This window comes from Lutra lutra, chromosome 16 (assembly GCF_902655055.1).
Source record: "Lutra lutra chromosome 16, mLutLut1.2, whole genome shotgun sequence".
Taxonomy (NCBI): Eukaryota; Metazoa; Chordata; class Mammalia; order Carnivora; family Mustelidae; genus Lutra; species Lutra lutra.
Genome location: NC_062293.1, coordinates 52,409,067 through 52,428,438, shown reverse-complemented (window position 1 = coordinate 52,428,438; position 19,372 = coordinate 52,409,067). Strand labels below are relative to the sequence as shown.

At 43.2% G+C, this 19,372-nt stretch overlaps 1 protein-coding gene and 1 non-coding gene across 2 annotated transcripts in view; both read right to left on the bottom strand.

Moving 5' to 3' along the window:
* TEKT3 (tektin 3) overlaps positions 1-19,372 on the bottom strand; it is a 46,122-nt gene that overhangs the window by 5,705 nt on the left and 21,045 nt on the right. Inside the window, exons 5-7 of the mRNA XM_047709163.1 lie at positions 17,171-17,314; positions 6,986-7,208; positions 3,974-4,128 (exon numbers count right to left, since the gene is read on the bottom strand). Coding sequence (XP_047565119.1) covers positions 3,974-4,128; positions 6,986-7,208; positions 17,171-17,314 — 522 coding nt within the window. The remainder of the gene's footprint in view (positions 1-3,973; positions 4,129-6,985; positions 7,209-17,170; positions 17,315-19,372) is intronic.
* On the bottom strand, positions 8,501-8,606 carry LOC125088225 (U6 spliceosomal RNA). The gene has a single exon (XR_007123627.1). It is a non-coding gene; the product is annotated as a U6 spliceosomal RNA (small nuclear RNA).

Below are 19,372 nucleotides of genomic sequence, written 5' to 3'. Positions count from 1 at the left end.
TTCGGAGGGACTTAAGCTCCCTTTGACCTTTAGTGACCAACACCGTAACAGGGCAACAGGGCCAACGTATCTGGCTTGGACAACGCAGCGATCAGACTATTATGGTCTAGATAATATGGACTGCTCTGCAGAGCCCACTTTTGGGCGTGCCCTCCTCAGGAGATACACCTGCTGGAGGGGTCCTCGCTCAAGACACCTGCAAGCAGCCCCCAAGGGGCAAGGTGCTCACAAAAGACTCACAGAAGCAACAACACATAGCGCATCTCCCTTCATCCTAGAACCTGTACTGCAAGGAAAATACAAAGGCTTTCCATGGGGCGAGGGAAGGAACTGAAACCTACTGTGCCCGAAGTTCCCTTTGGTCTCTGATGGGTAAACACAAAATCTGAGAACCGATCTAAAAGCTCCTTTCTGTTGTTGCTTCCTTCAAGGTGGATTAAAAAGAAAAGTCTCTTGGAAAGATCCCAGGGTATAAAATAGTGGGGAGGTTGTGGCAACCGTGCGGGGGGATAGGGTTGACCAAGGGTGGGGGGAGGGAGTGTATAACCGCCCCCTGCCCCCCTCTCACTTTCCCCTGCACTGGTAAGAAGGCTTCAGAAGGAGCCCCAAATCCAGAGACAGGAAACAGAACACAATGATCTATGAGTCCTTACTCCTAGCTGACAAACACTAGCCTAGTGGAAAATTTATCTGGGAGGGAACTTTTGACAATACAGATGTTGAAAGATCAATGATTATTTTTAATTTAATTTAATTTTATTTTATTTTATTTTATTTTATTTTATTTTATTTTATTTTTGGAAAGGGAATTCAAGATCCAGAAAATTCAGGCAGCTAGTTCCCTTGCCTCCCGTTGCTGCGTGAATAGGCCTGGGAGGTCCTGGACTTCCCTCCGTTTGTGCCTTTAGAAACACACTCTCACCCATCTTTTAAGGCCACCCCTCTGCCTCGGCTTCCTTGTTCTTGGCAGATCACAGAGAGCCGTTCTGCTGAAACCGCTCATTTTGGGGGGGAATTACAGAACTGAAAAAACATTTTGCATTCAAATACAAATAAAGCTACTGTCACTTTTTTGTTTTTCTAAATGCACCAAGATTACTGAAGCAAAGCAGAACCTGGTCTGGTCTGTCACCAAGAGCCAAAAAAGTTTAGAGTTACTTTTGAAAGAACCCGTTCGGAACACTGTAAATGAAAATAAAAGTCTCAAAATGAAAACTGCCGTTTTTCTCTGTCCTCGCTCCCGTGAGTCTGTGGTCTTTTTGGCAACGATACTTGGATGAGAAATCCTTACGGAAACAAAAGGAGGCTTTTGTGCTAAAGTCAATAAAGGAGCAGAGGAAATGGACATAGTACGGATTCTATGGGAAGCAAAGGGAAAGTAAATTCTGTGTAGCTCTGAAGGGGGGAGAAAAGTAAAAATCATTCAGTTTCTGTGCAGCAACCTTCAATGCCTCGTTGTCTGATAACTCCAACGTCAAATTAGACCACTGCTCAAAACCCTTTTAAAAAGCAGCCCCGGGGGCGCCTGGGTGGCTCAGTGGGTTAAGCCGCTGCCTTCAGCTCAGGTCATGATCCCAGGTCCTGAGCCCACATCGGGCTTTCTGCTCAGCAGGGAGCCTGCTTCCTCCTCTCTCTCTGCCTGCCTCTCTGCCTACTTGTGGTTTCTCTCTGTCAAATAAATAAAATCTTTAAATAAATAAATAAATAAATAAATAAATAAATAAATAGCAGCCCTGGCCGCTGCCTTCGGCTCAGGTCATGATCTCAGGGTCCTGGGATCGAGTCCCACATCGGGCTCTCTGCTCAGCAGGGGGCCTGCTTCCCCTTCTCTCTCTCTGCCTGCTTCTCTGCCTACTTGTGATCTCTGTCTGTCAAATAAATAAATAAAATCTTTAAAAAAAAAAAAAAAAGGCAGCCCTGGGCTTGTCTGATGCCAGGCTGAACAATTGATAGATTTCTGTCCATACTTCTGGGGATTCCTCGGAAACTTTCAGAGAATGCAGCTTTGCTCAGCTACCCCTCGTAAGATTTGCAGAAAGCCACAATTCGTGATCTAATTCTAACCGGCCAGATGGCTGGGTACTCACTGCCACAATCTTCAGAAGCACGTGGACACCACAGATGGGCCTCTGGAGGGGAGGAGAGGTAATCCTAAATAATGAACGGACTGGGTAGGAAGAGGAGTGCTGTGGAACCCACTTGGGGAAATGTGTGGCCAGCCTGGGTGCACATGCATATGGCTATGGCCCAGACAGCAGATCTACCAGGAGAAAGGCAGCTAATCCATTGGCATATATGCTCAAACATGCTTCTTAGCATGCAACACAGACAACATGCATGGGTACAGGTGGGGGTTTGCTGTAAAGATCACCTCTGTGACCCTCAGTTTCATCCTCTATGAGAGAGAGATGGGGGATACAGTACCTGCTTTGCTGACTCGCTCCGTTAGGGCATTGAGGAAGTGGGATGAGATCAGCCGCCCGATGGAGGGGATGATAAAAGGACCATATGTGTATAAAGATGGGGAAGCAGAAACTTCCCACACAGAAGCTGATTGGTTGAATAGGGCTCTGCAGTGAGGCAGGCAAGGGCTCAAACGGTGCCTTTACTTACCACATCATGCAACCCGCTTCTGCCTCCATTTCCTTATTTGTGAAATGCAGATACTGAATGAAGTAGTGTAAGGGGCTGAGGACAGGGCTCAGCCCAGAATGAGAGCCATACATAATCACCCATTCTTCTTTTGCCATTTCACTGTCTTTCTTGTCTTCATCATTGTTGGCCTCACAACCATCTTCCTTACCCTCCAAGAAATCCACACTTGCTTCCTTGGCAGGGCTCAAAGCCATTTAATCCCCAGGATCAACCCCTTGTGATGATAGAGTCCCATCAAGGAACCTGGCAGGAGATGAGACTAGTGGCATCTCCCCACAGCACCAGAAAAGAATTTGGAGTTCGAGCGCGGCCCCTTTGTTCCTCCAGTTGCTATAAATTTGATTTGATTCTGCAGAGACCATTTCATGACCTGAGAAAAGGCAGGGAGAACTCCACAAAGAAAAGGCAAGCTGGTAGGTATTGGGAAATTGGAAATGAAGCCAGAATGTAGGAGGGGGAAAAGAGCTTTGCCTGGTTCCTGATGAGCCCATCCTAAGAGGAATGCTCAAAGTTTAAATCATCATCATAAGAAAAGACGCCTAGCGTTGGGTAGATAAATGGCGGCATGAGAGTTTTGCCAGCCTTGTATATGGGGGATGTGCTTGATGAAGCCCAGTTCTTTTCTACTTATACTGAGAACAGAACAAACTGAAGTGACTAGGGAACCACGAGGGTGGTCTTAATGGGGAGAGTAGATACTAAATGCCAAAAAGGCCAATGGGAACCAATGGGTGAGAACAAATAGAAAGGGGCCTGTGGAACTAGTACCAGGAGTCCCTTATCTGAGACTGAGTCCCAGGCCTTGAAAACCACACAGCAAGCAATGCACGCTGCTGCTTTTAAGAGACAATCTGGAAACTCCAGACCCCAGGGAAGGGCAGATTGTGAGTGGCCCCCCGGAGTGAAGCTTCACATTCATTATCACTTTTTTTTTGTATCTAGTATTGATATCATTTCCTTTTTTTTTTTAATTGTGGTAAAATGTACATAACACAAAAAATTTACCACCTCAACTGTTTTTAAGTGTGCAGTTCGGTGACATTAAGTACCTTCGAAGTGTGGTGCGCCTATCACCAGCATCCATCTCCAGAACTTAACTGTCCTCCCCAACCGAAAGTCCATGCCCGTTATTAATAATTATTAACACTTCCAAAGAAGGATCCTACACAATGATTGTTACTGGGTTCTTCCATATGACCGGTGTGAAAGCAGAAAGAAGGACCTTCATAAAGAGCATGGAGCCACCATGGGGCTGGTGGGTGGCCCCAAGGAGCGCCCCAAGCTTGCCCCTCCTGCCCAGGGCCCACTGCCGTCTCACCGTAGCTGAGCCATGTCCCGGCAGAGCTCTATGTTGGGTCTCCTTGTGCGCTCGTCCAATCTGGTCTGAGCCACTTTCAGGAAGGCAGACTTGTCCTTGATGGCCTTCTTGATGGATTCTATGGTCATTTCAGTCTGGAAGATCTCCTGCAGGGTCTGTAGGAAGAGAAGCAAATGCTTGAGGCCTCTTGCAATTTGAGGACTGAGGCCTGCCTTGCCCTCTCCTGGGGGGGAGGTGGATTCTCTGAGGGCCTTGCTCCCTCCCAGCCCTGTCCCCGGGAATCTCTGGAGAGCTGACTGTGTGTGTCTCTTCCTAACTCCAGGTGAAATATGCCAGGCGGAGAGTAGTCACACCACAGAAATGAGCAAATTCAACAAATTGGAGTCTTCTTCCCACCCACAACCCCCAGATCGCCGATTATTAAATATTTACCAGTACACATGTGTGTGTAACTCTGAAAAATGGGGAGGCCCTGAGATTCGAGTGGCCCTTGCATCCCTCCTCACATCGGTATGTTCTGCCTCTTCATCTTCTTACAAGTGTCACAGAGATGTTTTCCTGCTAGTGGAGGACTTGCCTTGAAGCAAATCAAGTTCAAGTTTCTGAGGGTCTCACTTGCAACGAAAGACCACAGGCAGATTTGGAGTCCTCCTTTTATGTTCTTTTTTCTTAAAGGAGGGTCCCCCAAACTGCATAAACCCGGATCCCTCCCTGGTCTCCTCACCCATGCTCGGACAACTCTTGTTTCTTCTACGACCTTGGTACCCTCCTACCCCTGGCTCACAGGCCCAGCTATGTACATTGCACAGTGGTCCTGCTCATTCCCTCCACTTTGACCAGCTCACCTTGAGGTGACCCCTGTACTCCAAGACCCAGTGGCCCTCGTGAAACTGTACGCTCAAAGTTGACAATAACCCTCCCCAATGTCTCCCTCTCCTTGAAACCCTTGCCCTGTTTGTCTTCTCTGGCCAACCACTGTCCTAATTCCTTGCATCTCCCTATAGCTGCCCCTCACCACTTCCCAGTGCAAGGCTCTGTCTTGAGCCACTTCTCTGCTCTGTCCTTTCTCCACAGCAGAGCTCTCATGGAACCTCACAGATTCGGCACTTGTGCAATCCAAGAGCCCTGAAATCTGTCGCTTAAGTTTTGACCTCCCTCCCAAGCGTTCAACAACCTGTTGAAGATCATTGCACTGTTCCTTTCACCAAAGCTGCCCTCAGGGTTTCCTGTCCCATGAAGCCATCCCTGTCTCTCATCAGTGGACGTAACACTTCCTTCTGCTACATTTAATGTTTTATCTGAGGAGTTCTTTCTGCACCTTTCTGGTCTTTTCTACTTTCATGTCCCGTCTGGCTCTAAGATGCAAGATGGCAAGGCCAGTGTGTTGTTCCGTGTGCTTACCCCAAAGCCACCCAGCACTGTACTTCAAATGTAGCAGTTCTGGCCTGAATGCTATCTTCTTCCCCACCCCCAAGTAAGTTCCTGTGTTGAAGTCCTAACCCCCAGTATCTTAGGATGTGATTGCATTTGGAGGTGGAGCCTTTGAAAGAGGTAATTATGCTAAAATGAGGTCATTGGAGTAGGTCCTAGTGCAAAAGGACTGTTGTCCTTATAAGAAGGGGAGATTAGGACACAGACATGCATGGAGGGAAGAACAAGTGAAGACAACGGGAGAAGATGGCCATCTCAGGTCAAGGAGATAGACCTCAGAAGAGACCAACCCTGCTGACACCATGATCTTGGGAATTCTAGCCTCCAGAATTCTGTTTTTTATTAATTTTGTTGTTTATGCCACCCAGTCTGCAGTGCTTTGTTGGGATAGCCCCAGGGAACTAATGCAGAATTAAATAAAAATTTGTTGAACAAAGGGACTCCATCAGGTTATCCTTCTAGAGGCCTTCAAAATTGCCTCGTACTGCCCAATGATTACCTTCCCACCAATGTCCTGTACAGTGTGGCTCCAGGCTCCCCTCGCAAGCTCCTCTGCCAGGCCACACGACAGATCCCAACTCAGCCTCTGACTGGCTACCTCCCAAGGCTTCGTTCGAGATATCACCCCACCTGAATGTTCCCCTCTTTCTCCAAACCCCAACGACACTTTCTGCATCTGTTATCTGGCAATCGCAATTTGTAATTTTCTATTGTTATTAATTGTTCATGAGCTTTTCCTATATATACAGATCACGAATATAAGCTTCCTGGGACCCAAACTTCATATTATACTTCTCTCTGCCCTTCACAGAAGGTAGCACACTGTCTGGCCCAATAAATATTTGCTGCCCAAAGAACACACCATGAGAAGGGAACTTAAATTGCTGCAGTCTGAGAAAATAAGGTTTCCCTCAATTGGATAATAATGGTGCCTTCCAGCACACATGGCCGACTGTGTCAGGTTCTTAAAATAAGAAGTGAAAACCTATAGGTAGCATAAATCCACAGAAATAATAAAAGCTCTAAGACCAATGCTCAATAAAGAAAGAGCTCCTTGTTTATCTTGAAACACTCAAATCCTGCTTAAATCCTTCATTTTATTGTCATTGTAAAATGTTTATGCTTAGAGGACTTTAAAAAGTTCAATATCAGAAACACTTTGAACCACCTAATAGTTTCCTGTATTTGGTTTTGTATTCCAGAGAAAGGGCCTAAAATAATTTAACAGAAAACATTCCTACCATATGTTCTAATAATAAATTCACTTCCTAGCTACATACAGTGATTCATTAAACTTTAATCATAATATTTTTGTTTCTATTAAATTCTAGGAACCTTTCAGTGCATAGTGCATTCTTTGTATTCCAAAAACCAGTGGATTCCAATTTCATTTTGACACCTGGCTACCTGGCTAAAATAAATGGTGTGCTTTGTACTGTTTTTAATTTTTCTTAGTCTGTATGGTCAGGAGGCCATACATCTTACGGCGTCTCTCTGGGAGTGGTGAGAGATTTGTGGTCCCAGAGCCCCCTGCTCTATCTCTCTGGGTCAGCTAAGGGGTACCACCGGCACTTGATTTACCTTTGCTAAGTGAATCTGAATCTTATTTTTAGCATCTGCGGTCTCAGCAATGCGATTGGTGAAAGACAAGTTCACTTTGTTGAATTGATTCCACATCTCATTGGCAGTCACAACCAAGAGGTTTTGAATGTCATCTCTTAGCTTGGCAGAGGCTGCTCGTTCACTTTGGGAACGGAGAATATTGTCATCTGTAAATTTGGCCCAGGACTCGGGCACTGAGACCCTGAGAAGAAAAAGTAGAACCATACAATGGTGACAATGATGAATCAGCCTAGACAGTCTCTAGGTGATCATTCATTTTGTGAAAGGGGAAACCCCCTATCACTGAATCCTAGTTTATTGAATAAAATGTAAACATCAGAGGAAAGCTTATTTAAAACTTTTCTTAATGGTTCCTTATATTTCTGCTTAGTTTCTGTAAATCCAGGGCACACACTAAGTCCCCTGCCCAATTGGTAGGGAGGGAAGCAAGGATGGGGGAGAATGGGTGAAGGATATGGGTATTGTGGCTCATAAGAAATGTGTCTCACTGGCCTGAGAAGCATATGAGAAAATATCCAAACTCAGGAGTAATCAAAGGAGTACTGACAAAAACAGCAACATACTAAGGACCCTTCATCGGAATAGCAAAGACTGTCGAGAATGATAATTTTCTGGTGAGCATATTTTTTTTAATTAATTTTTTATTTTTTCAGCATAACAGTATTCATTATTTTTGCACCACACCCAGTGCTCCATGCAATCCGTGCCCTCTACCATACCCACCACCTGGTGCCCCCAACCTCCCACCCCCCACCCCTTCAAAATTCTCAGATCGTTTTTCAGAGTCCATAGTCTCTCATGGTTCACCTCCCCTTCCAATTTCCCTCAACTCCCTTCTCTCCATCTCCCCTTGTCCTCCATGCTATTTGTTATGCTCCACAAATAAGTGAAACCATATGATAATTGACTCTCTCTGCTTGACTTATTTCACTCAGCATCATCTCTTCCAGTCCCGTCCATGTTGCTACAAAACTTGGGTATTCATCCTTTCTTTTTTCTTTTTCTTTTTTTTTTTTACAGCTTTATAAACATATATTTTTATCCCCAGGGGAACAGGTCTGCGAATCGCCAGGTTTACACACTTCACAGCACTGGTGAGCATATTTTTAAAAGGTTTCTCTCCTGCAGGCAGGAATGTGGGATTGGTAGAACCATGCTGGAGGACAACATACACCAAGACGCTAATACATGTGTATAACCCAGAAATTCCATTTATGGAAATTTTTTACTGAAATATAATTGACATATAACATTGCATTAATTTCAGGTAGGTGCACAATGTAATAATTTGATACGTGTCTACATTGCGAATTGATTATCACAATAAATTTCATTAACATCCATCACCATACAGAGTTAGTTATTTTTTCTTCAGATGAAAACTGTTACGTTCTACTCTCTTAATAACTTTCGAATTTACAACACGGTATCATTAACTATTGTCACGAAGTTCTACTTTACATCTCTAGGACTAAAAATAAGGAGTGTTTTGTGAAATTGTGTGACATCCTTGCCCAAGACCCATGCTCATCTTCTCTGCATCATTCTGATGTTAGTATATGGAGCTGCCAAAGCAAGTAATATAGAAATTTATCATAAGGAATTAATGCAGCCAAAATGTATACATGAGGATATTAATTTTCAGTAATATTTAGGACTATCATTTAAAAACTTAAAACAGTCTAAGTGTCTAAAAGTAAAGAAAAAGTTGAGTAGATTATGGTACATTTCACTTGATCTTAGCCAAAAGACTGAGAAGCAATAGGTACATTTAAATAAGGTAATTCATATAGCATGCAAACTTGTGTTGTAGAGTATTTTCACAGTGTTTTTGATATATCAGGAAATGAAAAGCCACACAGACTATAAAAATAGTATGTCTGTAATGCCACTCTTTAAAAATACAAACCTCGGGAAGATGGCGGAGAAGTAGCAGGCTGAGACTACTTCGGGTAGCGGGAGATCAGCTAAAGAGCTTATCTAAAGATTGCAAACACCTACAAATCCAACGGGAGATCGAAGAGAAGAAGAACAGCAATTCCAGAAACAGAAAATCAACCACTTTCTGCAAGGTAGGACTGGCGGAGAAGTGAATCCAAAGCGACGGGAAGATAGACCGCAGGGGGAGGGGCTGGCTCCCGGCTAGTGGCGGAGCAACGGAGCACAAAATCGGGACTTTTAAAAGTCTGTTCCGCTGAGGGACATCGCTCCAGAGGCTTAACTGGGGTGAAGCCCAGGCGGGGTCAGCGCGGCCTCAGGTCCCGCAGGGTCGCAGAAGGATCGGGGGTGTCTGAGTGTCGCAGAGCTTACCGGTATTAGAACGGAGAAGCCAGCTACAGAGACAGAGCCGAGGAGTGACTCTCAGCTCGAGGTTGCCTTGAACCGGTCGCAGGCTCGGTCAGCTCGGAGCGCGGCCGGAGGCCAGGGTGACGGGAGTCATTGGGCGCTGTTCTCTGAAGGCGCACTGAGGAGTGGGGCCCCGGGCTCTCGGCTCCTCCGGGCCGGAGACCGGGAGGCCGCCATCTTCATTCCCGTCCTCCGGAACTCTACGGAAAGCGCTCAGGGAACAAAAGCTCCCGAAAGCAAACCCGAGCGGATTACTCAGCGCGGCCCCTGGTAAGGGCGGTGCAACTCCGCCTGGGGCAAAGACGCTTGAGAATCACTACAACAGGCCCCTCCCCCAGAAGATCAACGGGAAACTCAGCCAGGACCAAGTTCACCTACCAAGGAGAGCGGCGGAATTCCAGAGGAGAAGAAAGCAAAGCACGGAACTCATGGCTTTCTCCCCATGATTTTGTAGCCTTGCAGTTAATTTAATTTTTTTTTCTTTTTCAATTTTTTTTTCTTTTTCTCTTCTGCTAAATTTTTTTTTAACTTTTACCGTTTTCTTTTTTTAACGTTTTTAAATAGTTTATCTAATATATATATTTTTTTCCCTCTTTTTATATTTTTTCTTTATCGGCTTTCTTTTTTTAAATAGTTTCTTTTTTTTTTCTTTCTTTCTTTCTTTCTGAACCCCTTTTTATCCCCTTTCTCCCCCCTCACAATTCAGGATCTCTTCTGATTTGGCTAAAGCATATTTTCCTGGGGTTGTTGCCACCCTTTTAGTATTTTACTTGCTCCTTCATAAACTCTTATCTGGACAAAATGACAAGGCGGAAAAATTCACAACAAAAAAAAGAACAAGAGGCAGTACCAAAGGCTAGGGACCTAATCAATACAGACATTGGTAATATGTCAGATATAGAGTTCAGAATGATGATTCTCAAGGTTCTAGCCGGGCTTGAAAAAGGCATGGAAGATATTAAAGCAACCCTCTCGGGAGATATAAAAGCCCTTTCTGGAGAAATAAAAGAACTAAAATCTAACCAAGTTGAAATCAAAAAAGCTATTAATGAGGTGCAATCAAAAATGGAGGCTCTCACTGCTAGGATAAATGAGGCAGAAGAAAGAATTAGCGATATAGAAGACCAAATGACAGAGAATAAAGAAGCTGAGCAAAAGAGGGACAAACAGCTACTGGACCACTAGGGGAGAATTCGAGAGATAAGTGACACCATAAGACGAAACAACATTAGAATAATTGGGATTCCAGAAGAAGAGGAAACAGAGAGGGGAGCAGAAGGTATATTGGAGAGAATTCTTGGAGAGAATTTCCCCAATATGGCAAAGGGAACAAGCATCAAAATTCAGGAGGTTCAGAGAACCCCCCTCAAAATCAATAAGAATAGGTCCACACACCGTCACCTAATAGTAAAATTTACAAGTCTTAGTGACAAAGAGAAGATCCTGAAAGCAGCCCGGGAAAAGAACTCTGTAACGTACAATGGTAAAAATATTAGATTGGCAGCAGACTTATCCACAGAGACCTGGCAGGCCAGAAAGAGCTGGCATGATATATTCAGAGTACTAAATGAGAAAAACATGCAGCCAAGAATACTATATCCAGCTAGGCTATCATTGAAAATAGAAGGAGAGATTAAAAGCTTCCAGGACAAACAAAAACTGAAAGAATTTGCAAATACCAAGCCAGCTCTACAGGAAATATTGAAAGGGGTCCTCTAAGCAAAGAGAGACCCTCAAAGTAGTAGATCAGAAAGAAACAGAGACAATATACAATAACAGTCACCTTACAGGCAATACAATGGCACTAAATTCATATCTCTCAATACTTACCCTGAATGTTAATGGGCTAAATGCCCCAATCAAAAGACACAGGGTATCAGAATGGATAAAAAAACAAAACCCATCTATATGTTGCCTACAAGAAACTCATCTTAAACCCGAAGACACCTCCAGGTTTAAAGTGAGGGGGTGGAAAAGAATTTACCATGCTAATGGATATCAGAAGAAAGCAGGAATGGCAATCCTTATATCAGATCAATTAGATTTTAAGCCAAAGACTATAATAAGAGATGAGGAAGGACACTATATCATACTCAAAGGAACTGTCCAACAAGAAGATCTAACAATTTTAAATATCTATGCCCCTAACGTGGGAGCAGCCAACTATATAAACCAATTAATAACAAAATCAAAGAAACACATCGACAAGAATACAATAATAGTAGGGGATTTTAACACTCCCCTCACTGAAATGGACAGATCATCCAAGCAAAAGATCAACAAGGAAATCAAGGCCTTAAATGACACACTGGGCCAGATGGACATCACAGATATATTCAGAACATTTCATCCCAAAGCAACAGAATACACATTCTTCTCTACTGCACATGGAACATTCTCCAGAATAGATCACATTCTTGGTCCTAAATCAAGTCTCAACCGGTATCAAAAGATTGGGATCATCCCCTGCATATTTTCAGACCACAATGCTCTGAAGCTAGAACTCAATCACAAGAGGAAATTTGGAAAGAACCCAAATACATGGAGACTAAACAGCATCCTTCTAAAGAATGAATGGGTCAACCAGGAAATTAAAGAAGAATTGAAAAAATTTATGGAAACAAATGATAATGAAAACACAACAGTTCAGAATCTGTGGGACACAACAAAGGCAGTCCTGAGAGGAAAATATATAGCGGTACAAGCCTTTCTCAAGAAACAAGAGAGGTCTCAGGTACACAACCTAACCCTACACCTAAAGGAGCTGGAGAAAGAACAAGAAAGAAACACTAAACCCAGCAGGAGAAGAGAAATCATAAAGATTAGAGCAGAAATCAATGAAATAGAAACCAAAAAAACAATAGAACAAATCAACGAAACTAGGAGCTGGTTCTTTGAAAGAATTAATAAGATTGATAAACCCCTGGCCAGACTTATCAAAAAGAAAAGAGAAAGGACCCAAATAAATAAAATCATGAATGAAAGAGGAGAGATCACAACGAACACCAAAGAAATACAGACAATTATAAGAACATACTATGAGCAACTCTACGCCAACAAATTTGACAATCTGGAAGAAATGGATGCATTCCTAGAGACATATAAACTACCACAACTGAACCAGGAAGAAATGGAAAGCGTGAACAGACCCATAACCAGTAAGGAGATTGAAACAGTCATCAAAAATCTCCAAACAAACAAAAGCCCAGGGCCAGATGGCTTCCCGGGGGAATTCTACCAAATATTTAAAGAAGAACTAATTCCTATTCTCCTGAAACTGTTCCAAAAAATAGAAATAGAAGGAAAACTTCCAAACTCATTTTATGAGGCCAGCATCACCTTGATCCCAAAACCAGACAAGGATCCCAATAAAAAAGAGAACTACAGACCAATATCCTTGATGAACACAGATGCAAAAATTCTCGCCAAAATACTAGCCAATAGGATTCAACAGTACATTAAAAGGATTATTCACCACGACCAAGTGGGATTTATTCCAGGGCTGCAAGGCTGGTTCAACACCCGCAAATCAATCAATGTGATACAACACATTAATAAAAGAAAGAACAAGAACCATATGATACTCTCCATAGATGCTGAAAAAGCATTTGACAAAGTACAGCATCCCTTCCTGATCAAAACTCTTCAAAGTGTAGGGATAGACGGCACATACCTCAATATTATCAAAGCCATCTATGAAAAACCCACCGCAAATATCATTCTCAATGGAGAAAAACTGAAAGCTTTTCCGCTAAGGTCAGGAACACGGCAGGGATGTCCGTTATCACCACTGCTATTCAACATAGTACTAGAAGTCCTAGCCTCAGCAATCAGACAACAAAAGGAAATTAAAGGCATCCAAATCGGCAAAGAAGAAGTCAAACTATCACTCTTTGCAGATGATATGATACTCTATGTGGAAAACCAAAAGACTCCACTCCAAAACTGCTAGAACTTGTACAGGAATTCAGTAAAGTGTCAGGATATAAAATCAATGCACAGAAATCAGTTGCATTTCTCTACACCAACAACAGGACAGAAGAAAGGGAAATTAAGGAGTCCATCCCATTTACAATTGCACCCAAAACTATAAGATACCTAGGAATAAACCTAACCAAAGAGACTAAGAATCTATACTCAGAAAACTATAAAGTACTCAGGAAAGAAATTGAGGAAGACACAAAGAAATGGAAAAATGTTCCATGCTCCTGGATTGGAAGAATAAATATTGTGAAAATGTCTATGCTACCTAAAGCAATCTACACATTTAATGCAATTCCTATCAAAGTACCATCCATTTTTTTCAAAGAAATGGAACAAATCATCCTAAAATTTATATGGAACCAGAAAAGACCTCGAATAGCCAAAGGAATATTGAAAAAGAAAGCCAAAGTTGGTGGCATCACAATTCCGGACTTCCAGCTCTATTACAAAGCTGTCATCCTCAAGACAGCATGGTACTGGCACAAAAACAGACACATAGATCAATGGAACAGAATAGAGAGCCCAGAAATAGACCCTCAACTCTATGGTCAACTCATCTTCGACAAAGCAGGAAAGAATGTCCAATGGAAAAAAGACAGCCTCTTCAATAAATGGTGTTGGGAAAATTGGACAGCCACATGCAGAAAAATGAAATTGGATCATTTCCTTACACCACACACGAAAATAGACTCAAAATGGATGAAGGATCCAATGTGAGAAAGGAATCCATCAAAATCCTTGAGGAGAACACAGGCAGCAACCTCTTCGACGTCAGCCGCAGCAACATCTTCCTAGGAACATCACCAAAGGCAAGGGAAGCAAGGGCAAAAATGAACTTTTGGGATTTTATCAAGATCAAAAGCTTTTGCACAGCAAAGGAAACAGTGAACAAAACCAAAAGACAACTGACAGAATGGGAGAAGATATTTGCAAATGACATATCAGATAAAGGGCTAGTGTCCAAAATCTATAAAGAACTTAGCAAACTCAACACCCAAAGAACAAATAATCCAATCAAGAAATGGGCAGAGGACATGAACAGACATTTCTGCAAAGAAGACATCCAGATGGCCAACAGACACATGAAAAAGTGCTCCATATCACTCGGCATCAGGGAAATACAAATCAAAACCACCATGAGATATCACCTCACACCAGTCAGAATGGCTAAAATTAACAAGTCAGGAAATGACAGATGCTGGCGAGGATGCGGAGAAAGGGGAACCCTCCTACACTGTTGGTGGGAATGCAAGCTGGTGCAACCACTCTGGAAAACAGCATGGAGGTTCCTCAAAATGTTGAAAATAGAACTACCCTATGACCCTGCAATTGCACTGCTGGGTATTTACCCTAAAGATACAAACGTAGTGATCCGAAGGGGCACGTGCACCCGAATGTTTATAGCAGCAATGTCTACAATAGCCAAACTATGGAAAGAACCTAGATGTCCACCTACAGACGAATGGATAAAGAAGAGGTGGTATATATACACAATGGAATACTATGCAGCCATCAAAAGAAATGAAATCTTGCCATTTGCGACGACGTGGATGGAACTAGAGGGTATCATGCTTAGCGAAATAAGTCAATCGGAGAAAGACAACTATCATATGATCTCCCTGATATGAGGGAGAGGAGATGCAACATGGGGGGTTGAGGGGGTAGGAGAAGAGTAAATGAAACAAGATTGGATTGGGAGGGAGACTAACCATAAGTGACTCTTAATCTCACAAAACAAACTGAGGGTTGATGGGGGGAGCGGGTTGGGAGAGGGGGTGGGGTTATGGATATTGGGGAGGGTATGTGCTATGGTGAGTGTTGTGAAGTGTGTAAACCTGGCGATTCGCAGACCTGTACCCCTGGGGATAAAAATATATGTTTATAAAGCTGTAAAAAAAAAAAAAAAAAAAAAAGGAAAAGAAAAAAGAAAGGATGAATACCCAAGTTTTGTAGCAACATGGACGGGACTGGAAGAGATTATGCTGAGTGAAATAAGTCAAGCAGAGAGAGTCAATTATCATATGGTTTCACTTATTTGTGGAGCATAACAAATAGCATGGAGGACAAGGGGAGATGGAGAGGAGAAGGGAGTTGAGGGAAATTGGAAGGGGAGGTGAACCATGAGAGACTATGGACTCTGAAAAACGATCTGAGAATTTTGAAGGGGTGGGGGGTGGGAGGTTGGGGGCACCAGGTGGTGGGTATTGTAGAGGGCTCGGATTGCATGGAGCACTGGTTGTGGTGCAAAAATAATGAATACTGTTATGCTGAAAAAAATAAAAAATAAATTAAATAAAAATACAAATCTCGGGCACCTGGGTGGCTCAGTGGGTTAAGGCCTCTTCCTTCAGCTCAGGTCATGATCCCAGGGTCCTGGGATCAAGCCCCACATCAGGCTCTCTGCTCAGCAAAGAACTTGCTTCCTCCTTCCTCTCTGCCTGCCTCTCTGCTTACTTGTGATCTCTGTCAAATAAATAAATAAAATTTTTCAAAAATAAAAATAAATAAAAATAAAAATCTCTATGTGTGTGGAACCATATTGGAAGGACTAATAGTTAACATTGGGCATGGTGGGTTTACAGGTGGCATTTCTTTGTTGACATGATGGAATATCGAAGAAGAATCTTACTGTTGACTAAAGGTGTTAGCTCAGGCCACAATGACCCAAAATAACACACTCCATGCTCCATACCTTGACATTCCATGAAGAATGGCAAAAAATTCATGCTGGAAATAGAGAAGGCCCTTGATGGAGGGCAAGGTGCTCAGAGTGTCTGGTTTGATTTCAGCACATCTCCTTCCCCAGAAGGAGAAGAAGATGATTCCTGCTCACCTCAACCCAAGTAAGGGGCATTTCAAGCAGACCGCTTAGGACATAGGGTTTGAATCTGATTCAAACTTGAAGAATCTAAAAATCAAAGTTGACACATGCTGCTCCTAGTACAGGAGCAGTAAGAGATGGGGCTGCTTTGGGGGTGACCAGCCCCACAACAGGGAATCCATGTGGGGGTCACTTGAAAAGGGGGAGAGGGGTGTCAGCTTGGGAAGGAGAACAAGGGAACTCTTTGAGGTGACAAAAGTATTCTTTATCTTGACCCTGGTCATGGTTACGTGGGCACAGAAATTTGTCCAAACTCACCAAAATGTATGCTTGGACCAAATGCATTTTAGTGTGTAGGTGAATTTCACCTCAATCAAGCAAGTTGACTTTTTTAAGGGAATGGCTGGAAAAAGACCATTAACTCAAGACTGCATCCAGGGGCCTAGCAAAGAAACCACTGTTTTAACAAGCAGTGGTAATAAAACGTGAAGTTGTTTTGCAACTTTTACCCCATGGAATCCAGGGCATCCAGCCGATTGGCAATGCCTTCTTTTCTTTACATTTATTTGTGTTTTCTAGGCTTTTCTGTTTCAAGTAGCTATTATCTTCATAGTTAGAAATACAAACAACAAATTTTCACCCTTTTTTTTTTTTTTAGCTTTTTAAAATATTTATTTTGGGGGTAAGTTTGACTTACAACGTCCTATTACTTTGTACACACTGATTCCACAATTCTATACATTACTCAGTGCTCCCCACAATAAGTGTAAATAGCAAATATTCTTCTACAAAACAATAGAGAAGGCAAGTGCCAAGTCCTGGTTGAGGAGTACACATGCTTACTGAAGACTGATCCAAAGTAGGGTATGTCTTTCATCTTCCCCACATCTTCCCACATTTTCCATTTTAACATGTAAGCTGTGTCATTTTGAAGGGAGAGAGAATGAATTAAATGACATCGAAATCATAGAGGTAGTTGGAGCCCAACTTACGTCGCATCAACCCTCTCCACACCGCGAAAGTAGCTGACACCATCCGATGTGTTTCGCAGATGGTGGCATTTATCATCGATTCTGAAAGCTGCCTGTTTATCACTCAGGTCCTTCTCTAGCTCGTGCTGGGAAGCTCTGTTAGCTCTGTAACAGAGAGTGGGGAAATGGAGCTTCAGGTTTAGGAAATAATTTGATATGAGGAAGAGTAATTGGCCCTTCTGTGCTGGGACCCACCTACTACTGCTGTCTGGGTCTCTCCTCTTTTCACACAATGTCCAGCTTCCTAATTAAAAGGAGCCTTCCCTGGAGATGTCCATACATGTGATTAACTAAAACCCTGTCCACACTGCCCCTCCCATCATGTGTGGTGGGATTTGAGGGAGAAGAGGTGTAGATAAACAGAGGGCAGGTATCTGGAGCCCCAAGGCTGAGATCTGTCTTCCTAACACAAGCACTGTTCCAGGCTGGACCCTGGTTTAAAGTGATCTATCCACATCAGTGCCTCTCTTTCCTTCTTCTTTTTCTACTTCTATACCCTAATTCCTCCATTCTTTGAGTGAAGTTCCCCCAAGAAGTTCTGAGACATTTATATCCAGCCTCCTTCCTTCCATAGCTGACCTCAGTTTGTGGTCAGGTGAGGCCTAAGAAGTTTTCCGGGAGATAGAAACCAAGCGTCAATATTGAGCTCTGGGGCCAGAGACAGAGTGCCTGAAAGGACATGAGGAATTGGGGCCCCCAGGCTCATCTCCTCCAGTAGCCACTCTCCTGGGAAGGAAGGGGCTCTGAGATGCATGGTGTTCCCTTCCCTGCCAAACAGAGAGGAGACTTGGCACCTCACTACCAAAAAGATAGGCCCATGGGGTGGGCATGGGTGACAGGTGACCCATATCTTTCCTCATGTGGTGGTTGATTCAACAAATAATTACTGAGTATCTACTACCTGTCGGGCACTGTTCAACCCCAATGCATCAATGGACAAAGCAAGCATCTCTTCTCTAAAGAAGTTTACATTCTAGAAGGAGGAGACAGGCAATACCCCTAACAAATAAGCAAATCGTGTGGCTAGCAGAACAATGCAAAAACAAAGCAAAAAAGGAAGCAAGACTGTGAGTGATGATTTAAATGAGATGGTCAGAATAGGACTCCTTAAGGAGGAAATGTTTGAGCCAAGACTTGCAGGAGGAAGTAGCAGATCATGCTGGGCCTCATTGGAGGACATTGGAAGGAGTCAAGTTTTCCTCCTAGTGAAGTGAGAGACCACTGATTTAGAGTTTTAAAAGATCATTTGGTGCTGGGTTTAGAACAGATTGCAGGGGACATGGAGACCCATTAGCAGATGGGTATAGTTACCCAGGTGAGAGATAATAGTGGCTTGGACCGAGAGGGTAACAATGAAGGAGGTAGCAAGTGTTCAGATCCAGTAAGTTTTAAGAGAGCCAAGAGACATCTCTAGGAGATTAAACATGAAAGGGTGGAGGAGAGGTGAAGCTGAGTAATTGAAATAACAGAATTCCATCAACAGAGGTGAGCAAGTAGGCCGGGGAGAAGACAGAAGTGCAGCCAACACACTGAGCTTGAGCATTCATTAAACATCCAAGTGCAGATACCAAGGAGGTTGCTGGAATTTGGGAGACAGGTCTGGGATGGAAATAAAAACTGGGGGATCATTAGCATATAGATAGTATTTGAAAAATCAGGACAACCAGATGATCATCATTTCAGTGTTCCTGGCACCCAAAATGGTCTTGGCATACAGGAGCCACTTGGTAAAGCCTACGTTGAATTGAATAGATTAATTCTAGCTGCAGCTTCCCCTTAGCTTAGCTCATACATTTAGGTAAGTACTTGACCTATCAGAGCTCATCTTTTTGTGTGAAATAGAAATGAGGGTAGTAGCATGCCAGTAGCCTGTGTTTTGTGAATCTTGAAAAACAATTTTTGTGAATTCTAAAACACATTCAAGAGGTAAAAGATGAGAAAGCTGCCTCCCCTTGCCATTCTGTGTTCAGTCTCCCATCTCAGGTTACTGTGTTGAAACTCTGGGATTAAAGACCTTTCTCACTTCTGGTCTAGGACCAAGATGCCCCCTACCCTTCCTCTCTTGGGCTGACACAAGACGTCCTCTGACCTAACCTCAGAACTTCCTTAAAGAAGGTGCTTGAGGCAGTACCCCACCTGCCTGTCTTAGAGCCCAAAATGGGA